This window comes from Leucoraja erinacea, chromosome 1 (assembly GCF_028641065.1).
Source record: "Leucoraja erinacea ecotype New England chromosome 1, Leri_hhj_1, whole genome shotgun sequence".
NCBI classification, from domain to species: domain Eukaryota; kingdom Metazoa; phylum Chordata; class Chondrichthyes; order Rajiformes; family Rajidae; genus Leucoraja; species Leucoraja erinaceus.
The window spans coordinates 82693238-82717686 of NC_073377.1; the positions used below are offsets into that span (position 1 = coordinate 82693238).

The following is a 24449-nucleotide window of genomic DNA, read 5'->3' on the forward strand; positions in this document are numbered from 1 at the left end:
AGGATACGTCAATTTACACAAATTGGGACCATTGGACCAACCGGCTCACACCTAATGGCTCGTTTTCACGGGGCGACTTGACGCAAGATGTAGCCAGAGTGGAGTGGTCGTGGTCTAGTACGATATCACACGATATAACGGGGGTAGAGTAAAGAGTTCCCACGGTACTCGGCAATTCTGTCATTTGTGCGAGTGACTTGTCCGTCTCCCGATCTTTCCCGAATGAACATCGTGGACTGTAGTGTAGTTAATCACGTGGCACAAATGATGTTACTTTGTTGTCATACACTATATTGGTTTTTTTCACCCGAGCTCTTTAATGAGCTGAAGAATAATTTGTGTTTTTTTAGACAAATGTTGTTTGGTGTGATGCACCTTCTCTCAATATGTGCAAGAAGTCGTCTTTTTATTTTGTCAAATATGAATAAACACTGTATCTCACATTGACCGTGATGATTGTGTTATTTTATGATCTACTGAGGTGAAACTTTCAGTCTGAAGAAGGCTCTCGACCCGAAACGCCACCCGTTCCTTCTCTCCAGAGATGCTGCATGTCCCGCTGAGTTGATCCAAGCAACTGGTGTCTATCTTCAAAGGACTGACCAGGACTGCCTCTCTCTCTCTCTCTCTCTCCCTCCCTCTCTCTCACACAGGCATGAATGGATGAACTCCGCGGGCCAGACAGCATCTACGAAGTGAAATGGACAGGCGACCCATTCTTCAGGCTGCCTTATGTCTCTCTCCCCCCCCCCCCCCTCACCCCAACTCCCACCCACACACGCGAATGCTGGAGAAACTCAGCGGGTGCAGCGGGGCCGAAACGTTGTCTATTTCCTTCGTTCCATAGATGCTGCTGCACCCGCTGAGTTTCTGCAGCATTCGCGTGTGTGGGTGGGAGTTGGGGGAGACATAAGGCAGCCTGAAGAATGGGTCGCCTGCCCATTTCCCTCCGTAAATGCTGCCTGGCCCGCGGTGTTCCTCCAGTCATGCCTGTGTGAGAGGGAGGGAGAGAGGAGAGAGAGAGAGAGAGAGAGAGAGAGAGAGGAGGCAGTCCTGGTCAGTCCTTTGAAGATAGACACCAGTTGCTTGGAGCAACTCAGCGGGCCAGGCAGCATCTCTGGAGAGAAGGAACGGGTGGCGTTTCGGGTCGAGAGCCTTCTTCACACTCTCCCTCCCTCACTCTCACACAGGCATGAATGGAGGAACTCCGCGGGCCAGGCAGCATTTACGTTCCTTCTCTCCAGAGATGCTGCCTGTCCCGCTGAGTTGCTCCAAGCAACTGGTGTCTATCTTCAAAGGACTGACCAGGACTGCCTCTCTCTCTGTCCATTTCCCTCCGTAAATGCTGCCTGGCCCGCGGAGTTCCTCCAGTCATGCCTGTGTGAGAGGGAGGGAGGGAGGGAGAGAGAGAGAGAGAGAGAGAGAGAGAGACGCACACACAAGGTGGATGCGAAATCTCACCTGCCTGTTTCAGTGACAGAAACCCACCGCCAGTAAATGAAGACACCCCCATCTGTCTCCCCCTCCTCTCCCTCGACTCCCCCACCTTTCCCTCCCAACTCCAGTCCCGTCCCGACCCCCTGGGAAACTGAAGGTTTCCCGCTGTAATTAAAGAGTTCCCACGGTAGACTGTAAAACTGGGACCTTGGTTCTGGACTCCCCCAACATCGGGAATATTCTTCCTCCATCTAGCCTGTACAATCCTGTAGATACGATTAGACAGGCATCTAGTTATTTAATTCAATTAATGATTTATATCGCCCAGCCTCTCATCTTTCAATCGGGTTCGGCCAGGAAGGAACTGCAGATGCTGGATTAAAACGAAGATAGACACAACATGTAGCTCAGCGGGACAAGCAGCATATCAGAAGGGTCTCGACCCGAAATGTCACCCATTCCTTCTCCCCAAAGATGCTGCCTGCCATCGAACTCATTCTCTTTAAACCGGCATCTGCTGTTCCTTCCGACACATACACAAGAAATAAGCAACTTTTCGGGCCGAAACGTTGCCTATTTCCTTCGTTCCATAGATGCTGCTGCACCCGCTGAGTTTCTCCAGCATTTGTGTGTGTGGGTGGGAGTTGGGGGGGGGGGGGGTAGAGAGATAAGGCAGCCTGAGGAAAGGCTCGCCTGTCAATTTCCCTCCGTAGATGCTGCCTGGCCCGCGGAGTTCCTCCAGTTAGAAACTGCTTTCAGACAAAAAGAGACACACTGACATTAATGAAATGCTTAGCTAGTTTTATTAGATTTGTATGTAAATAGCAAACTGGCTGGATTCACTCTATCCAACTTCCGGGTTCACCGTTGGCAGGAGTTCCCACGGTGACCGCAAGAGTTACTACGGATATCGCACGGGACACTTCGTTCATAAAATGTTGCAATGCTCAACCACAAGTGCACAAGACACTCTTGGACAAATTCAAACATGTTTGAATTTTCTCCCGAGTACCCAAGGTACACGATTACCTGCCGTTAGCGCCACGGTGGTCCACGAATGCCGTACTGTTACCGCACGAGGTTCCCACGATGTCAAACTCTGGTTACCTCTTGCGTCAAGTCGCACCGTGAAAAGGGGGTTTAAGCATTCCAAAGCTCATTCCAGGCAACTGCTGTGATCAGCAGCACAAAAACAAATGACCAACAGCCCCATAAAGTCTGCTTTTTATCCAATGTCCCTCATACCTTGGATTCTGTATTATGTGCCCAACTCCAAAGCTGTACAAACACTGCACATTATTTACTCTAATTAGATAGCCACCACTCTCAATCTTCTTGACTGAGGACCAAGAACCACTAAAGATCACAGTTCATTACCTCTATGACTTTCATCACAAAGGCAACGCCACACTTAGACCCAACCAGCCAAGCATTATGTCTAATCTTCTCTGACATTCTCCAGATACTTTGGAAAGTCACTGTCCATATGTCAGGATCTGAAGAATAAAGAGTTTCAGAGATTGTGTAAAGCTGTATCCTGATGATGACTATAGTATTCCAATGAGGTTTAATGCAAGCTTGTGGAATACATCTAATCGTACAGCTCAGCAAAATTATATCCTTTCTTAATTAACACAGAATCCAATAATTAGATAATCTGCATTTAAGATTTTCAGTTTCATTTTTTTTAAATCCTGTTTCTTCTATTTGCATCATCATCAGACTACTACTGCTCATCACTGAGCCTCCCCACTGTCCTCTCGTCCCCACTTTTTTGGCATCTTAAAACCCGTTTTATTGCTAAATTTCACACAAAAACAAAATGCAGGTAGTTCCCAGGATACTCAATGATTTCATTCCAAGTACAATACAATACAATACGGTTTATTTGTCACATTGCACATAAGTGCAAGTGAAATGAATATGTCAGCAGCGGTATAATTATAAAGAACACACACAAAAACACAATAAAAATTTAACATAAACATCCACCACAGCATTCATCACTGTGGTGGAAGGCACACAATTTGGCCAGTCCTCCTCCATTTTCCCCCGTGGTCGGGACCTCAACCCTCCGCAGCCGTTGCTGCGGGCGTCCAGATGGTAAAAGGACAAGGTACAAGTCCAGGTAAGTCCAGAGTCGGCTCTTCCCCACCGGAGACCGCGGCTTTAAGTTGGTGTAGGCCGCAGGCCGGCGGACGAAGATTTAAAGTCTCCGCCACGCCGCAGCCAGAAGCACCGCAGACCGCAGGGCCGGCGGTCGAAGCTCCCCTCCAGGGGTGATGGTAAGTTCACGCCGGGCCCGCGGTAGAAGTTGGCCGCGGGCCGGCAGTGATGGCTTCTTCTTCCCCCAGGTCCCCCATGAGGGGTCCCGGGCTGTAGACGCCGCGCCAGCTGGAGCTGTGCAGACCACACGCGGCTTCAGGCTGCCGGCTGCCCCGGGCCAGCGAAACGGAGCGCTCCCCTCCAGCGAGGGCTCACCCGCTCCACGCCGAGAGTCCACGCTGCGCCCGCCGCTGAAGCCCCGGGCGCGTCTCCGGGAAAGGCCGCGCAGATCCTTGCTGTTAGGCCACGGGAAGGCGACCTGGAAAAAGTCGCCTCTCCATGGAGGAGGCGGCCGAAACGGTTTCCCCCGCACCCCCCCACACACCACAAAACACACAAAGAACATTAAAAACATACTTTAAAACATACTAAAAAAATAAAAAAAGTTGAAAAAACTAACGCGCTGCTGACAGGGCTGCCGCCATTGCAGCGCCCCCACAAGTAACTGCAAGTACATCGATTTCACCACAAGTCATAATTGTCAGTTTTCTACAATAAACCATAAATCAGTATACATACACTAGATATAATTTTTCCATTTCAAAGTTTATGTTCTAAGTAGAAATATTCTTACCAGTGCAGGAAGGTCTTTAACTTTCAAAGGAACATTGATTAAACCCCAACTACCATTCAGACCAGTTGGGTCACCGCCATCAAAATTTGGATTGCGAAGATTAATCAGAACCTGAAAACCCAAAAAGCAGAGTTTAAAACATCAAAAGTTCTATCCTTGAGACACAGAAACTATGAACCACCCAAAACTCAACCTACTTCACCAACAGACAAAGGGGAAGTCAAACATTAACTATGATAAATACTCTTTTGTCCTCCAGTCATTGGTAATTTAATCATAAATGATAAGATGTGGGTGATTTTCACATTGCTACTGTCCCATTTGTGTAGGCAAATCAAGCCAAAGCTAAACATTAAGGACACACCAACCTCCCACTTAGTGCCATTCGATTATTCAGGCAGACCTGCATCAAGATAGATGAAGCACCCAATGGAAATAACTAAGAGCCTTGTTAATCTGGATTAACTGAATCAGTTTAATCCCTACTATTACATTTCTAACAAAATGATGTGCCAATTTTTATTTCTACCTGTTTACTGGATTCACAATTACAATTAAACACGATAGTGTATCATCTGCCGATAACTTGGATTATAGAATTATGGGTCCGTTAAATGAGTAGGCAAGAAGTCAGCCGCTGTGGAATATAATGTGTTAAAATTTGAGGTTTGCACTTTGGATTGAAGAATGAAGAGACAAATTATTACTTAAATGGAGTCAGATAGTAAAGTGTCACAATACAAGCAGATCAGACGGGGAGGCGGGGATGGTATCCTCGGACACGAAAGAAAAATCTCTTAGAATGAAGATCCATTAACAAATTAGGAAAGTTTATGGAGTGGGGTATTCTTGATGCAACTTTTTAAATGAGGTGCTGGAAACCACACCTGTATGATTATGCACACCTTTGATCACCATTGTTTCAGAAACAATGGACTTGAATTGGAGTCAGTGCAGGAGTGTTCACGAAGATGATCTTATTAATACAAATATATTTGCTGAAGGGGATTGACAGGATGGATGCTTTCCATGTTAGGGCTACTTGCACACCTGAACCAGCTAACTAGCCTTGTGTTACTGCTGCTCACCATGGTGCAGTCTGAGAAATTCTCATTAAACAAGTTATTTCCACACAGCCATACCCAAATCTAATGTGGAGAAACATGAAAGATCCTTGTCAAACCATGCCGTCCATGAACAGGAATAGGCAAGACTCAGCTATACTCCTGCAGAGATATACCAGATGATAGGCAAATTTGCAACCATACAGTATTACAAATCTTATTCAGTTATTCACTGTCAGTTTAAAAAAAATAACAAATTTCAAGCAAATACATTTTTTTATCCAAATAAATGATTTTGTCTACTCACAGTGTTTATATCTAGTTTATTTGTTAAAGATTTAAATGAAAGCATATAAAAAAAAGCAATGATGAGGAAGCCAATAAGTTTGCACATGAAACAACATACAAATCCATTGCCCTAGTTTGATTATTTTCGTCAATGGTGAGATTAGGTGGAAATCTTACCTCCAGAAAATCTTTAGGAGCATAGACAGGTCGGAAACGGCTCAAATCTGGTGGTTTAAAATCAGATGATCAAGAATCTAGGGGTTACATAATTTAACATAGCAAAAATAAGAGCAATACCTAAATACCTTGACTGCATACTGCAAATCAATTAAGTTTTGAGAAAAATATCAGCATGATCTTTCAATGGAAAAAACTAGTATCTGGGTTTCTGCCAGATAGCAGTATTTGAAATTTGGAAGCATAACAAGATTGTTCACCCGAAGCAGCTGCACTTTGTAGTCACTAAAGGAGAGACCAGATTTAACATATATGCAACTCAGCATACATTTCTGGTACCTCAGAAAGTGATGAATTTGCTCCGATTTTTTAAAGCTCATCATGCCTTCCAGTTGTTTAAATTTGACTTTAATTTGGCTGCATATAAAGCAATGAAAATCAACTCTTCAATGTAGAACTTCAACATGCTACACAGAAGTATGATTAGCCAATCCTAACACTCCTAGTAATAGTAAGTTGCGCCTAAGCTATGTTTTGCACTTTAATTTGCCATTACCGTAACAGATAAAAATGCTTAAAAATGTTTAAAGCTTATTATATAGTGTAAATGATAGCACAATATACAAATAGATCACTGGACTTAATTACCGAGTGAAATTTATTCCAAGGCAATTTTATCCTTGTGTCAATGATTGCTGATGATAGGCAAAATAATTCTGGTAAAGATGCATTCACTTTGGTGGCCCAGCATCAGCAGCAAAGATTTTCAGAGCAACAGTCGTGAAGAAAGATAATGTGAGAAACTGCCAGAGTAGTGCACTACAGATACAATCTCTGAAGAATATTTCCAACTGTTCTAGTTCTAGTTGTACCACCCAATGGAATTATATTAGGCAGCTCTTTATGCTGCCAACTGTGTTGTACAAGATCTGAATACATAACTGCAGAGGAAAATTCATTTTGTCTCCCCCACCTCACCCTACCCCACCCCCTGCCTCTTTAAAACAAAAATCAGCTTTAGAAGTGGTAGTCACTCTGTTACAAAGGTTAAATCACACAGAATGTATTCATTGATCAACAGTCCCATTGAAACTTGATTATCACAGGAACAGGAACACCACGCACTGCGTCTGTCATATGTCCGCATTCTCAAGATGCAACTACTTTTTACAATAAATATAATTTAGATGGTTTGAATTTAAGTACCTGGCTCATCAGTCCCCATCTCATTCCATTTGTGCAAAAGCTCTTTCTGTTCATCTGCTGATCTCTATTTGAAAAGACACAACTTCAATCTTTACGTTTCCGCAGCTCAATAATTACAACATGGTAAAATGCATTTTGAAGGGTAAACAATACAGCTGTGTTGTACCTTTTTTGCTAGAGGGATGCTCATCTCTGTGCACATACTGTTTAAACTTTTTAGAACACGCTTTTCCCAGTTTATCTGCAAAAAAAACCACACGGATTTCAAAAGATACATTCAGAAACAGGGCCAATGAGTCCAATAATAGGAACTTTGGTTTGGTCAATCTCAATAAATAATCCTTTATTTAGCACTAATTCCTTTTGCATCACTCAAAGATAACGACCTTAACCTAGGTTGTTAAGGGAGCCTAGATGGAGATAGATAGTCATAGAGGCATAGTGATACATTGTGGAAATAAGCCCTTCAGCCCAACTTGCCCATATGTCCCAGCTATAGATTCAAGATTCAAGAGAGTTTATTAACATGTGTCCCAGATAGGACAATGAAATTCTTGCTTTGCTTCAGCACAACAGAATTATAGAAGGCATGAATACGGAACAGATCAGTGTGTCCATATACCATTGTATAAATATATACACACATGAATAAATAAAATAGATAAAGTACAAATAAACAGATAATGGGCTATTAATGTTCAGAGTTTTGTTTGAGTTGAGTTCAATAGCCTGATGGCTGTGGGGAAGAAGCTGTTTCTGAACCTGGACGTTGCAGTCTTCAGGCTCCTGTAACTTCTACCTGAAGGTAGCGGGAAGTGTGTGGCCAGGATAGTGTGGGTCCTTGATCATGCTGCCGCATTTTTGAGGCAGCGACTGCGATAGGTCCCCTCGATGGTAGGGAGGTCAGAGCCGATGATGGACTGGGCAGTGTTTACTACTTTTTGTAGTCTTTTCCGCTCCTGGGCGCTCAGGTTGCCGAACCAAGCCACGATGCAACCGGTCAGCATGCTCTCTACTGTGCACCTGTAGAAGTTAGAGAGAATCCTCCTTGACATACCGATTCTCCGTAATCTTCTCAGGAAGCAGAGGCGCTGATGTGCTTTCTTTATGATTGCATCAGTGTTCTCGGACCAGGAGAGATCTTCAGAGATGTGCACGCCCAGGAATTTGAAGCTCTTGACCCTTTCCACCATCGACACATTGATATAAATGGGACTGTGGGTCCCCATCCTACCTCTTCCAAAGTCCACATTCAGTTCCTTGGTTTTGCTGGTGTTGACGGCCAGGTTATTGTGCTGGCACCATTTGGTCAGTCGGTCGATCTCTCTTCTATACTCTGACTCATCCCCATCAGTGATACGTCCCACAACAGTGGTGTCGTCAGCGAGCTTGATGGAGTTCGCACTCTGACCAGCTACGTAGTCATGAATATAGAGTGAGTACAGTCCCATATACTAGTCCCATCTGCCTGTGTTTGTTCCATATCCCTCCAAACCTGTCCTATCTATGTACCTGTCTAACTGCTTCTGAAACGTTGGGATAGCCCCAGCCTCAACTACCTGCTCCGGCAGCTTGTTCCACACACCCACTACATTTGTGCGAAAAAGTTACCCCTCAGGTTCCTGTTAAATCTGTAGCCTTAACCTTAAGTGTTTGAATATTTTTTTTTTTATGCTTGAAATTCTCCAATATTTCTGAGAATAGAAAGAAACTAAATCATTTAGGCCATTGACCTTTTATTAGAATCATTGGAAAAAGAATGTTCATAAATCTTCAATTCCCCCTTAAATATGAGAACAATTCCATTGAGAAAAAGGGGGGGGAATTCAAATAAACTTCGAATCGATTAATCTAACATCAAAGTACTGGAAAGTACAGACGAAGACAAACAAATTTTCACAGAGAACATGACTGACTAATACAAAAGTATTGTGATTACTGGAAACAAAAGTAGAATCCTCAAGTGGCATCTGTGGAGAGGAAAATAGAATTGATATTCAATCAATCAATCAAAGACTTTATTGTCATTCAAAAATACACCAACAAATGCAAGTCTGAACGAAATTTCGTTGCATCTGGCTCACCGTGTGACATAAAATAACAAAAGGATAAAATAAATAAAAAGATAAAATAGATAAAAGGATAAAATAGATAATAGTGGCGACACGTTATATGGAATTCAAGAGTTTGATGGCTCGGGGGATATGGCGTCCTCTGCAAAACCTGGCCGTTCTGCTTCTTATACTACGATACCTTTTGCCCGAGGGCAGCAGAGTGAACAGACCATGATGGAGATGTGTGCGGTCTTTTATAATGCTGTTGGCCTTGGACAAGCAACGTTTGCACGCAATGTCCTGGATTGAAGGAAGAGAAGTCCCGATGATTTTTTCAGCCGTCCTCACCACTCTCTGCACGTACTTCCAGTCGGAGGTTTTGCAGTCCCCAAACCAGACAGAGATGTAGCTGGTCAAAATGCTCTCCATGGTTCCCCTGTAGAAAGTGGTGAGGACGGGATGGGGGAGGTGAGCTCTTCTCATCCGGCGCAGAAAGTGCAAACGCTGCTGCCCACTCTTAACTAGTGATGTGATGTTTTGTGACCAGGTCAGACTGTTCGTGATCTGCACCATCAGGAACTTAGTGCTGCTGACCAACTCCGCATCTATGTCATTAATGTGTAGTGTTGTGCGACTGTGCTGGTTTCTCCTGAAGTCAACTATGGCCTCCTTTGTTTTGTCAACATCAGGATCAGATTGTTCGTGTTGCACCAGTCCACCAGTTGTTTCACCTCCTCCCTGTAAGCCAGTTCATTGTCGTCCCGGATAAGGCCCACCACTGTTGTGTCATCTGCGTATTTCATGATGTGGTTTGTACTCAACCTGGCACAACAGTCGTGGGTCATCAGGATAAACAGCAGTGGACTCAGGACGCAACCCTGAGGGGAACCGATGCTCAGAGAGATGTTAGAGGTGTTGTTTTCAACCAGCACTATCTGGGGTCTGCCAGTGAGGAAGTCCAGTAGCCAGTTACACAAGGGGGTGCTGAGGCCCAATGAACCCAATTTGCTTACAAAGTGCTGAGGGATGATTGTATTGAATGCTGAACTGAAATCCACGAACAGCATTCGCACATGTGTGTTCTTCTCCTCTAGATGTGCCAGGCTCAGGTGGAGTACGGAGGATATGGCGTCCTCTGTGGAGCAATTTGGCTTGTAAGCAAACTGGAACGGGTCAAGTGTGGTGGTGAGTCTGGAGGTAATATGGTCCCTGACCAACCTCTCGAAGCACTTCATCATTATGGGAGTGAGTGCTACAGGGCCGTAATCGTAGAGACATGTTATTGCGGATTTTTTTTGGCACTGGTATGATGGTGGCAGTCTTGAAACACGATGGGACAACAGCATAGGTTCAGCGAGGTGTTGAAGATGTCAGCAAGGACATGTGCCAGCTGATCAGCACATTCCCTGAGCACCCGGCCTGGTATGTTATCAGGGCCTGCCGCCTTCCATGTGTTCACTCCTTTTCGGGTCCTCCGGACATCCACTGTATCAAGACTGAGTGCCTGTTCATCATAGTGAGGAATACCTTTCCTCGCAAATGTGTTGTTGAATGCCTCAAACCGTCCAAAATATTTATTGAGTTCATTGAGGAAGTTTATGTTGTCTTCATAGGGTGGTGGAGCAGTCTTATAGTCCATGATGGTTTGGATTCCCTGCCACATGCGCCTGGTGTTCATGGGGTCATGAAAGAAGCTCTGGATTTTCTGACCATGGGCACACTTTGCCAGCCTGATGACTCGGTTCAGGTTGGCTCTTGCGGATCTGAGTGCCACCAAGTCACCGGATTTAAATATGGCATTTCGTGCTCTCAGCATTCCACGTACCTCAGGGATCATCCAGGGTTTCTGGTTGGCCCGTATAGTGATGGTCTTGGTGACACAGGTTGGTGTGTTGATTGACAGTTGCAGCCTTCTTGAGAATGTCCCAGTCCGTGCACTCAAAGCAGTCCTATAGCGCTGTCATAGCTCCCTCTGGCCAGACCCTGACCTGCTTCACAGTAGGTTTTTCTCTGGTATGCAGGAATTGGCATCACAGAAATATGGTCTGAGGAGCCAAGGTGGATGCGGGGGGCTGCATTGAATGCCTCCTTGATGTTTGTATAGGCTAGGCCCAGTGTGTTCACTCCCCTGGTTGCAAAGTTCACATGCTGGTAGTAATGTGGGAGAATTGTCATCATGTTGGCCTGGTTAAAATCCCCAGCAACAATGAAAGCACCATCTGGGTGTGTAGTTTGCAAGTCAGCGATGGAGCGATAAGGGCATTCAGGACCTCCTTAGTGTTTGCACCATTAGTGGTCAATGTTATTTCAAGAGAACTGAAAAGAGTTGAATATGTTTGATCTCTCAAAATATTTAGAAATGGCACAGTGGAATTCAATCCTAAACCTCCAGTGCTGTCTGTGAGTAGTTTGTTCTTTCTCCATGACCTCATGGGCTTCCTCAGGTGCTGGATAATATGCTAATAGCAGATTAAGGGGTGATGGTGGTGGGGATGGGTTCAGGTTACAAGAATTCCTGAACTGTTTTACCAGAAACACGCAAGGGAAAAGGGAAAAACAAATCTTGTGCTGAATTTCAATCTAGTACAATATTAAACAGTCTTATCCAAGCTAAAATAGTTGGGATGTGTAGGAAGGAAATTCAGATGCTGGTTATACACCGAAGATAGACACAAAATGATGGAGTTACACAACGGGACAGATAGCATCTCTGATGTTATGGGTGATGTTTTGGGTCAAAACCCTTCTTTGGATCCTTCTGAAGAAGGGTCTCAACCTGAAACATCACCCATTCCTTCTCTCCAGAGATGCTGCCTGTCCCGCCGAGTTACTCCAGCATTTTGTGTCTAAAATAGTTGGGACTTCCATTTAATAATGAGTGGCTTCCCTGGCTTAGAAGAAATGCCAAGACATTTGGACCCACCAACTAATCCCCCACCCACCTTCCCACCCCCACAGTACAATTCAATTGCGATCAATAACTACACCGCTGTACGCTTGAATGAGTACATCAACATGCATCTTAAGTAATGTTCACATTAAATGTGCATCATATGATATGCAATGTTTTAAGGTGTGCTGAAAAATTAGTGCATATTGTTTAGCACACCATCTTGTCATACAGTACTCAAAACAACCAACATGTCAATAATACTCATCTAGCTGTACTACGACTTCCTTACAAACCCATTAACTCTCACAGTTATCTAGACTTACTTCCATCCTGTCCTTGTAATGATGCCATACAACAACCTTGCCATATTTTAGGGCTCATTATTGGGTGCTAATTTCATGTTAGGTATGTTTATTTTTAATTTTTAAATGTTTATTTTTAATTTTTAAATGTTTATTTTTAATTTTTAAATGTTTAAAAAGCATTTATATTTTAAATGTATCGAATTAATTTTCCACAGTACAGAAAAAACTGAAAGAACTGAACCACAATTCATTGGCAAATACCTATCCTCGAGTCAGTCACAGAGTACCACTTCCCTGAGCTTGGTCCATATCCCTCCAAACCTGTCCTATCCATGTACTTGTCCAACTGTTTCAGTTAATATGTCCAATACAGCTTTGTTGAGCTTCTGCTGCTTAAATAACTTAAGTCACACACCATGATAAAGATCCAAAGACTTTATTAATGTTACAGCATGGGTAACTTCATCTTAGCACGTTACTCTAAAAATGAGAGAAAAAGGGCAGGGAGGCTTTCTGTTAAACTAGTGGGCGTAGCTACAAAGTATGACATAATATGAGTCACTGATCTGCATCCTCCCTCTTAAAGAATTAAATGTCAGTACAAAACCATTGACTAAATAAGGCACGCATAGCAATTGATAATAAGCAGGAGGAAAGTCAAACATAGCCCGGGTGCTTCATGGTGGACTTACAAACACGATCTGCACGAGTGTGATAAAGACCATCTCCGTTTATCCCCACCGGGAACAGAGCCGGTGGCTTCACAGCTAAGGGAGACTGAACCAGCATTTCCGGTGATGAAACAGGAGACTGTGGCACAGGCGGAGGGGGCGTCGCCACTGGCAAAGCAGTCGTTGCAGAAGTGGGTTGTTGCGCTGGTGTAGGCGGATAAATGCCGCTGGACATGGACGGAAGTACACTTGTATGGTCTGGATAATACGGAAGTGAAACTGGCTCTTTCACAGGCAGGATATGTTGTCTGTTACAGCCTGTAGGTGCCGCCATCGGCACTGACCAGATATGAGCGTGGCTCAGAAGTAGTTCCAAAAATTACACCGATACGGTCATGGCATTTGTCAGTCTGCAAACCTACCCCATGGTTAATGGGGGCAGTGGCCTATTTGTTTTGTCATACCACTGTTTTTGAATGTCACGCTTTTGTTGTAACCTGGACTAGACCTCCGATGGTGGAACCACCTGTGGGATCAATGCCTGATCCGCCACAGGCACCGTGGCTCGGGTCTGCCTCGACAATAAACGATGAGCAGGTGAACCCAAAATGGGGTTGCAATGTTGCTGAAGTTGAGTAGATCCAGGAACGTCGGAATTAGCTCTGTACGAACGTTCCATGAGCTGATTGGCACTCTTGGCAGCCCGCACAGCTAGTCCATTCGACTGTGGATATTCAGGGCTGCTGGTGATGTGGTGAAAACCCCAGTGTGCAGCAAACTACTTGAAGTGTTGGCTGGTAAATTGACTGCTGTTATCAGATAACAGTATGCACAGAGCTCCGTGGTCTGCAAAATGGTGAGCAAGCTTCGAAACTACCCCACGAGAAGTGGGGCTGCTAAGAAAATCAATGTCAAACCATCCTGAATACGAATCAGCAAGTACCAGATACTGCTTGCCATGCCACTCAAATATGTCAGTTGCCACTGTAGACCATGGGAGTGCAGTACAGATGCTTAATTATATTTCTTAATTATTGCTTTTATTTTAGATTATTGTTTTCTCCGGTATCTATTACTATGGCTTCTGCTCTCAGAAAACCAGAGATCCTGGTGTTTGACGTAGACCTCGCAGAATGGTGGCGCGTATTTGAAGAGGATTTTTCAATTTACATTAAAGCGACTCACCCTACTGCTGCTCCCGGTGTTCAAGCGTCAATTCTTCTTAATCTAGCAGGCACAGAAGCTGGTCGACGTGCCAGAAGATTTCATTATGAACTGGCTAGATTTGACCCGGCTGGTGTCCAGATCGCTCCTGCTGAATCTATACGAGACCGCGACTGCCTACTACGCAAATTCCGACAGTTATGTGAGTTACGTACTAACTAGGTCATGGAGAGGCATTTGTTCTTTTCCCGAAGTCAGAGGCAGGGAGAACCTGTGGAGATGTATGTCAGTGCGTTGAAGCACATTGCCAATCAGTGCGATTTCAGGGATATATGTGATTGCCTAGTCCGTGACCATTTGGTCTATGGTGTCCGAAATGATAAATTACACGACGAGTTACTGCGAGATGCTGAGCTCATTCTAAAGACTGCTGAAAACCGCTGTCACATTGCTGAAATGGCTGACGCTCATACAAAGGTGTTAGGACACTGCTGGTTGTGAAATTAATGTTGTTGGTATGTCTTATCAAATCTCTCGCCGTTCTCCTCAAGTGCCCGACAACTCCACTGTGAGATTAATAGACAATTATTTTAATTGTGGGGGCTCGCATGCTGCTGCTCGTGACTGTTGCCCTGCGTATGGAAAATGATGTTGACTTTGCAACAAAGAAATCATTTCTTCAGATGCTGTCGTTCATATACCAACAGAGTTCAAACAAGGCAATCTGTTAATTCACTTGCCCATGAGAACTTGCTCTCAGAATGCTCTCAACCAGCTCCCATGGATTTGCAGGCTGCTGGCAAAGGTTTTGACTTTGATGTACATTCCTTGTCTGATTTAATGCATAAACAACTGGACCCCAAGGTCGCTTTGCTCGTTAATGGCAAGAACCTTTATCCCACTTCTGACACCATGTTGAGCTTCTGCTGCTTAAATAACTTGTCACACACCGTGATTAAGATCCAAAGACTTTATGTACAGCATGGGTAACCTCATCTTAACACGTTACTCTAAAAATGAGAAAGGGCAGGGAGGTTTTCTGTTAAACTAGTGGGCGTAGCTACAAAGTATGACTCATAATACGAGTCGCTGATCTACAACCTTGCACTAACCTGTGCACGTCTTATGTACATCAGTCCCTCCTTGATGTGTTCAGCTGGTGAACATGCATGGCCAAGTTCAGGAAGGCTATTAATAAAGAAGACTTCCAATTAGATGAAGGGTTATTCTCATTGATTGAAACAATAACACAAAATATATTTCCGTGAATTATAAATGGAATTATAATCCAAAAGTGCTAAATGGAAATGACTGAATAATTTTGAATCTAACATTGTAAGCATCAGTCTGTCGCATACTATTGGAGCACTGCAGAATGAAGGAGCTTTTCTATTGAGACAAGACTCATTTAAAACCAATCATTGGAAATCAAATAACTAGAGCTATTGATGGATCTAAAAACAAAAAAGGGGAGATGAGAGGGGAAAGGTTAAAAACAAATCAAATGGTGGAATTTCTAAGTTTAAAAATAAAACATAATTTACCATACAAGTGGAAAAAGCTGAATGTGGCAGAAAAATACAATTGGTTAAATTATGAATACCTCCGTGAATAATTTGAAATTGGAGGATTTATAATTTAAGATTATATGCTTTATTTCAAAGCACCAACCATTCACCACAAGATTAATAAATTAATCATTTTGATCCAATAACCATGTGTTATCAAAGTTAAAGTTAAACATTTCTAAGGTTATCTGGTTTCTAGAGTAGATGAAATGTAAAAGAAAAGGTGGGAAGACGCCTATCCTTAACACAAGGTAGCAATACATAAAAAGCAAATAATAGTAGTGACAAATATTAGCTAAAAAAATTGGGAACAGAAACATGGGTGATACAATAAATACATGACAGAAAACGCCTATGTATCTATATGCCCTATCGAGAGCTAATCTGTTGAACAGCATTTTATTCAATGAAAATAAGGATAGCTTGAACTGAAGGTATAGATTTAACAAATCAAATTTGCAGAAGCAAATCGGAGGCCATTCAATGGATGCAATTTGGATAGCTTCTGAAATCCATAATAAGTGAAACCATGCAGGAATTAGTTTACTTTAGATCACATTTGGTGCACTGAGAAAAATGTAATCAATTATCTTATAGAAGGGGAGATGAAAATTAAAACACTGCAAAAGCTGGCAATTTGAAATAAAACTAGAAAATGCTGAAAGATTCAGCAGGTTTTCTTCACAACAGAATTGACAAAGGCTCTTCAACCTGAAATATTAACTCCATTTGCCTTTCCATAAATGCGGCCTGACCTGTTGAATGCTTCAAGCATTTTCTGTTTTTATGTCTTACGGTACGCGATTCTCGAAGATACAGCAATCATACTGAAAGTCCAATTTTGCACCAAGTTTGTGGGAGAGGTGCTCATATCCAAAATTAGTGTCTTTAAAATAAGTAAAATCAATTATATAGGTATGAAGTTATTCAATATTGTTGGAAATTATTTGCAGGTTCTGTAGCAGTGATGTTCATCTTACCTTTTGCTCTAAAGATGATGGATGAATGCTAATCAAAGATGATTTATCAATGCTACTTAATTAACAGAGGCAACAATACAGTGGATTGTAAAAAAATAACTTTTGCCATGCTGAGATCCCCAAGATCAGAGGGTATAGGTTTAAAGTGAAGACTAAGTGATTTAGAAGGGATCTGAGAAAGATATTTTGTTAAAAGGGTGGTTGCAATCTGGATATCACTGCTAAGAAGGTGGTGGAAGCAGATACTCACATGATATTTAAGGAGGATCTCGACTAGTATTGAAATTGCCATGGACAGTACATTATGCATCAAGTACTAGTAAATGGAATTAATATAGCTACAATGCAATGATCAACATGAACATGAATTGCCAAAAGAATTGTGCCTCTGCTGCATGACTTCAAATATACATTCCATTGTGGGGCAGAAGAGAGAAGTGGGGGATATCTGTGAGAAAAGTGATAAATTTACGCCTCAAAAAGAACATTTGAGCGGCACAGAAGTAGAGTTGTTGCCTGCCTGCCAGAGACCCAGTCTCGATCCTGACTATGGGCGGGGTTTGTACAGAGTTTGTACATTCTCCCCATGACTGCGTGGGTTTTCTCCAGATTTCTCCGGTTTCCTACCACACCCCAAAGACGTACAGGTTTGTAGGCTATTTGGCTTTGGTAAAAATTGTAAATTGTCCCCAAGTGTGTAGGATAGTGCTAGTGTACGGGGATCACTGGTCAGCACGGACACAGTGGGGCAAAGGGCCAGTTTCTGTGCTATATCTCTAAATTAAACTGTTCCCATTAGTGCAGGTAAAAAAGAAGCCACATAATGTTACCGAGAATAGCATGAAGGATAATTGTTACCGAGAATAGCATGAAGGACAACGAGCGATAGATGATTTAAAAGTTGACAGAGGGAAAACAACAAAATGCCAGTGAACCAGCTAGAATATAAAAACAGATTTTAAGTGTTTCTACAAATTTGAAAAAAGGAAGAGAGCTTTTAAATAGAAACATAGAAAACATAGAAATTAGGTGCAGGAGTAGGCCATTCGGCCCTTCGAGCCTGCACCGCCATTCAATATGATCATGGCTGATCATCCAACTCAGTTTCCTGTACCTGCCTTCTCTCCATACCCCCTGATCCCTTTAGCCACAAGGGCCACATCTAACTCCCTCTTAAATATAGCTAATGAACTGGTCTCAACTACCTTCTGTGGCAGAGAATTCCACAGATTAACCACTCTCGGTGTGAAAAATGTTTTTCTCATCTCGGTCCTGACAATGACTGACAATTTAAACATGTTTTGTATCTGTCTACACAGTAGAAAATGTAAACGGCATACCTGGGGAATCAAGGTTTAATAACGGTGAAAAGCTTACACCAATTAACATTAGTAAAGAAAAAGTGCTGGAGATAACAGTTCAACAGTTCTCACAAAATCATGAGAGGAATAGATCGGATAGATGCACAGAGTCTCTTGCCCAGAGTAGGGGAATCGAGGACCAGAGGACATAACTGTAGGTTCAAGGTGAAGGGGAAAAGATTGAATAGGAATCTGAGGGGTACTTTTTTCACACAAAGGGTGGTGGCTGTCAGAGGAGGTATCTGCCAGAGGAGATAGTTGCAGATGGGACTATCCCAATGTTTAAGAAACAGTTAGACAGGTACATGATAGGACAGTTTTGGAGGGATATGGACCAAGTGCAGGCAAGTGGGACTAATGTAGCTGCGACATTGTTGGCCGGTAGACACAAAATGCTGAAGTAATTCAGCGGGACAGGTAGCATCTGTGGAGAGAAGGAAAGGGTGACGTTTCGGGTCGAGATACTTCTTCATACTGATTTCAGGGGAGTGGGCGGGACAGAGATAGAATGTAGTCAAAGACAGTAAGTCTGGTGGGAGAACTGGGAAGGGGTAGGGGATGGTTAGAGGGAAAGCAAGGGCTATTTGAAGTTAGAGAAGTCAATGTTCATACCACTGGGGTGTAAGCTACCCAAGCAAAATACGAGTTGTTCCTCAAATTTGTGCTGACAATGGAGGAGACCCAGGACAGAAAGGTCAGATTGGGAATGGGAGGGGGAGTTAAAGTGCTGAGCTACCGGGAGATCAGGTAGATTAAGGCGGACTGAGCGGAGGTATTCAGCAAAACGATCGCCAAGCCTGCGCTTGGTCTTGCCAATGTACAGAAGTTGACACCATTTGGAGGATTATATGCTGTAAGCCTCCAACACTTTTGCCACCTGCACAGGGATCCCACTACTGGCCACATCTTCCCATCTCCACCCCTTTCTGCTTTCCACAGAGACCGTTCCCTCCGCAACTCCCTGGTCAACTTGTCCCTTCCCACCCAAACCACCCCCACCTCAGGTACTTTCCCCTGCAACTGCAGGAGATGCAACACTTGTCCCTTAACCTCCCCCCTCGACTCCATACAAGGACCCCGACTGTCTTTTCAGGTGAGGCAGAGGTTCACTTGCACCTCCTCCAACCTCATCTACTGTATCCGCTGTTTCAGGTGTCAACTTTTGTACATTGGCGAGACCAAGCGCAGGCTCAGCGATCATTTCACTGAACTCCTCCGCTCAGCGGTATGAACATTGACTTCTCTAACAAATAGCCCTTGCTTTGCCTCTCTCTTCATCCCCTTCCCTTTCCCAGTTCTCCCACCAGTCTTACGGTCTCCGACTACAATCTATCTCTGTCCCGCCCACTCCCCTGACATCAGTCTGATGAAGGATCTTGACCCGAAACGTCACCCATTCCTTCTCTCCAGAGAAGCTGCCTGTCCCGCTGAGTTACTCCAGCATTTTGTGTCTACCTTCGATTTAAACCAGCATCTCCAGTTCTTTCCTACATACATTGTTGGCTGGTGTAGGCAAGTTGAGCCAAAGGGCGTGTTTCCATGACTCCAACTAGGATCCAACAAATTTCCCAATTGACTATTCTAAGAGTCTGTAAGAGGTTCATGGTTAAATGAGCTGTAATTTTTTTTAACTCCCCAAAACTGAATTAAAAGGTAGCAAAAGTAACATTGCTACTAAACAAAGGAAATTCGATAGAAAAAAAATTATAACAACGTCAAGAATTGTTATTAAAGAAGTGGTTAATAGGGCACTGAAAAGATCACAGAAAGTGACTGGTAGCTTGCAAAATGTTGGATTTGACATGTAATTGTATATGACAGATCTAATAGATTTTGAGGATATAAATAGTAGGTTTATTAAGTGGGAATTACTAGGTTCAGCATATTTAGATCTCTGGAAAGAATTCAATAAGCCATTATATCATTATATTTTTTTTAACTTGCAATAAAGGTTCATTATATTTAAATGTATAATAATAGGGTAGTCAGGAAAAGTTGTGTTGGATAGGTCTATGCTCACTGGATAATAAAGAATAAATTATAGCATTGAAACAATCAAAGATAATGTATAATTTGATAAATCAGCTTCCGCCTTTAATCCAAAACTAGAGGAAAGTATCAGCATAAATGTTAAGCCATTGTGGTTAGTGAATAAAACAAACATTATCATTTAAATGTTTTTCAATCTTACTAATTCTACACTGGGAATACTCAGTTATCCTGTACATTCAAAGTCAAAAGAAAGAGATTTTGTGATTCAAATGGAATAAAGAGAAACTCATGGGAAAGTGCATTGGTCAGGGATGGGTTATGAAATTATTCAATGCCAAAACAGGCTTCAGGGCCTTGTGACCCACCCCCTATTTGACGTTACAATATTAAATGCTATTATTTTGCAGGTCGGTAGTAAGCTCCCAGACAACTAAATGAATGATGACTCCACAAAACTGCTGAAATGAGGAGCAATGAATAAATCCAGATAAATTATTCAGTCAGTTGCATGAAAATTACATGATACTCAAGCATATAAAATTTCAATTTACAATGAATGAAGCTCTAATGGAGACAGAGTACAGAAACAGGCCCTTCGGCCCAACTTGCTCATGACAACTACAATATACATTAGTTACATTTACCTGCATTTGACCCATATCCCTCTAAATCTTTTCTATCCATGTAACTGTCCAAAGAAGTCAGCATGGTTTTGTGAAGGGGAGGTCTTTCTTGACAAATTTGCTGGAATTCTTCGAAGAAGTAAATAGCAGGACAGACAAAGGAGAGTCAGTAGATGTAGTTTACTTAGATTTTCAGAAAGCATTTGATAGGGTGCCACACGTGAAGCTGCTAAGGATGATGAGAGCCCACAGTATCAAAGGGCAGATACTAGCATGGATAGCAAGTTGGCTGGTTGGCAGGAGAAAAAGAGTTGTAATGAAGGGGACTTTTGGACGATAGTTTGCGGATGATACAAAAATAGGTGGAGGGGCAGGTAGTGTAGAGAAAGCAGGGACTCTGCAGAAGGACCTGGACAGGTTGGGAGAGTGGGCAAAGAAGTAGCAGATGGAATATAGTGTAGAAAAGTGTGGAGTCATGCATTTTGGTAGTAGGAATAAAGGCATAGACTTGGTGTTGGTGCAGGATTCCCAAAAAGTTAATTTGCAAGTCAAACCAGTAGTAATGAAAGCAAACGCAATGCTAGCATTAATTTCAAGAGGGCGTGTATACAAAAACAGGGATGTAATGCTGAGGCTCTATAAGGTGATGGTAAGGACGCATTTGGAATATTGCGAGCAATTTTGGGCATAATAAATGAGGAAGGATGTGCTGGCTCTGGAGAGGGTCCAGAGGAGGTGTACAAGAATTATCCCTGGAACGACTAAATTAATCTATGATGAGCGTTTGTCGGCACTGGGCCTGTACTCGCTGGAATTTAGAAGATGAGGAGGGACCTCATTGAAACATACAGAATAGTGAAAGGCTTGGATAGCGTGGATTTCCACTAGCGGGAGAGTCTAGGACTAGAGTTCATAGCCTCAGAATTAAAGGATGTTCTTTTAGGAAGGAGATGATGAGAAATTTATTTAGTCAGAGGGAGGTGAATCTGTGGAATTCTTTGCCCCAAAAGACTGTGGAGGCAAAGTCAGTGGATATTTTTAAGGCAGATATAGATAGATTCTTGATTAGTACAGGTGTGAGAGGTTATGGGGAGAAGGTAAGAGAATGATGTTAGCAGGGAGAGATAGATCAGCCATGATTGAATGGCGGAGTAGACTTGATGACTCAAATGGCCCAGTTCTACTCCTATTCCTTATGGCCTAATATCTTCAATTAGTTATTAGACCAAGTGGGATCTGTTGGGTCCCTGTCACATGGGAGGCCTGGTCCCCCAACGCAACCCGTCCCCTAATGCAATATTCCACCAATCACCCATAGCCCTTACGGGAGGCCTATTCCACCACTCACCAGTTCCCCCACGCAATATTACATCACTCACCCATAAGCCCCAACTGTGTAGGGGCGGCTCATTTCCCCTTATTCACCCTCCCTCACTTGACACTCATTTCCACCTTATTCACCCTCCCTCACTGTCCCCAGAGTCAGAACTAAACATGGAGAAGCAGCGTTTAGTTTTTATGCAACGCATATGTGGAACAAACTTCCAGAAAAATGCAGGTCCGCTCCAACACTCAATTCTTTTAAATCGGAGCTGAAGACTTTTCTGTTTGACGCTGCCTTTAATTAAATTAAATAATTATTCATTTCTTACACTGCACTGTAACTTTTATTCTTGTCTTATTCTATTTTAGCTTGTTTTATTTAGCTTTTCTATTCTTTTTAATGGCTATTTTTATTTGCTTTTGATTGATCTTTAATGCTTTGTGTAAAGCACTTTGAATTGCATTGTTGCTGAAATGTGGTATATAAATAAACTTGCTTGCTTGCTGTGATTGCAACAGTGTTGCGGGCAGGGCCAGCAAGGATTTGGATTTTTGACACTGAGAAGTTAAGTGAAAAGTAAACTTTTTAAAGTTTTAAAAGTGAATAACGTAAAATTTACCATCAATCTAAACAAAACTAAATACACCACACCACTGGACAATGGTGAGTACAGTGGTCCAAAAATTGTAGCGCTATCATGTACAATTTGGACGTAATTCAGGGCATGAATCGCACGCACGCAGACAAGATGAGAGTTTTAGTAATATACTAGACTAAGTTGGGTCCTAGCATCATAAGGGAGGGCTGGTACCCCAACGCAATATTTCACCTCTCCACCAATTCCAATATTGGTGGCCAGTGGGAGCGGGGGGCTTTCTGGAGCGCTAGTATTGGTGTTGTGGACTGAAGGAACTGATTTCCAGAGGGCTAGTTTGGACATTGTGGGCCGAATGGATTCTTGGGCTGGCAGCTCAGTCACTCAAGCCTTTGGTGCTGGCAGCGCACTCACTCACGGCTGGTGGGCTGGCAGTTGACACGGCTATTCCTTGAAATACCATTTCAAGCAGAGTGCAAGGCCACTAAAGACAGTGAGTCGTGACCTCTCCCTCCTCCGTCTTGCAGAGACTGAACCACGCCCACACTTCTGGGTTTTAGAGTCTCTCCTCCCTCCTCCCACCAGAAGGAGCATGGCCTTCGTGGCATGATTGATAGGAGAGAGAATCTCAACATTTTTTAAAAACGAATAACTCTTTTATTTTTCAACGATGGGAAACATCCTTGGCACCTGATGAGGGGGACTGAGTAAGATGGCTAAAAATCACCACCGTACGTGGTAGCGTTTTTTCTAAAATCAATATAAAGCGCAAACAAGAAGTCATCAAGATTAGACTTTTCATTACATAGAAGGCAAGGCAACTTTAATTAGGCAAGGCAACTTTAATTAGGCACGGCAACTTTAATTAGGCAAGGCAACGTTAATTAGGCAAGGCAACTTTAATTAGGCAAGGCAACTTTAATTAGGCAAGGCAACTTTAATTGGGCAAGCAACTTTAATTGGGCAAGGCAACTTTAATTAGGCAAGGCAACTTTAATTTGGCAAGGCAACATTAATTAGGCAAGGCAACTTTATTTAGGCAAGGCAACTTTAATTATGCAAGGCAACTTTAATTAGGCAAGGCAACTTTAATTAGGCAAGGCAACTTTAATTAGGCAAGGCAACTTTAATTAGGCAAGGCAACTTTAATTTGGCAAGGCAACTTTAATTAGGCAAGGCAACTTTAATTAGGCAAGGCAACTTTAGAATTTCCAAACCAAAGGCAACACAGCTTTAGCATTTCCAAACCAAAGGCACACAGGCAAAACAAGGAAAATAAAACATAAATGATAAATAAACATTTGTCTCAATGACTTCTACCAGCCTGTCTTCCAACAAGGCAAAGTAGTCCTCAAATCTTAATAATAAATTCAACAATTTCAGTTAACAAGCCTTCTATTCTATATAAGAACATGCTATTCTGATGAAAGTCTACGAATCTTTAATATTATCCCTGTTTTCTTCTTCCACCCTCCCCCCCCCAATATGCTTGGCATTTTCAGAATTCCCATTTTTCTCCTCTTCTGCACTTTACTTCATCTCCTCCCATTTATGTTTCCCTTGCAATGATATTTAAAATTAACAAGCCTTCAACGTACTAACGTGAAATCTCTACTACTTGGGGCATCCAGTCTCTGGTGATCTCTACACTATCAGATATTTATTTTGCTCTTTTCTCACCCAACCTGCTTCTCTGTACCTTTCAATTTTTCCCTGTTATGATGAAAGGTCATTGACCTGAAACATTTCACTCTTGTTTTTCTCTCCACAGTTGGTGCTTGATCTCCTGGTATCTCCAACATGTTTTGCTCTTAGACAAACTAACCAGAAACTCCAAATTATTGTGAA

General features: G+C 42.8%; 1 protein-coding gene across 2 annotated transcripts in view; it reads right to left on the minus strand.

The window, feature by feature from the left end:
- tbc1d19 (TBC1 domain family, member 19) overlaps positions 1 to 24449 on the minus strand; it is a 116828-nt gene that overhangs the window by 72568 nt on the left and 19811 nt on the right. For both annotated transcript variants that reach the window (XM_055637905.1, XM_055637913.1), the window contains exons 4-8: positions 15271 to 15346; positions 7238 to 7312; positions 7072 to 7135; positions 5866 to 5912; positions 4337 to 4447 (exon numbers count right to left, since the gene is read on the minus strand). In XM_055637905.1, coding sequence (XP_055493880.1) covers positions 4337 to 4447; positions 5866 to 5912; positions 7072 to 7135; positions 7238 to 7312; positions 15271 to 15346 — 373 coding nt within the window. The remainder of the gene's footprint in view (positions 1 to 4336; positions 4448 to 5865; positions 5913 to 7071; positions 7136 to 7237; positions 7313 to 15270; positions 15347 to 24449) is intronic.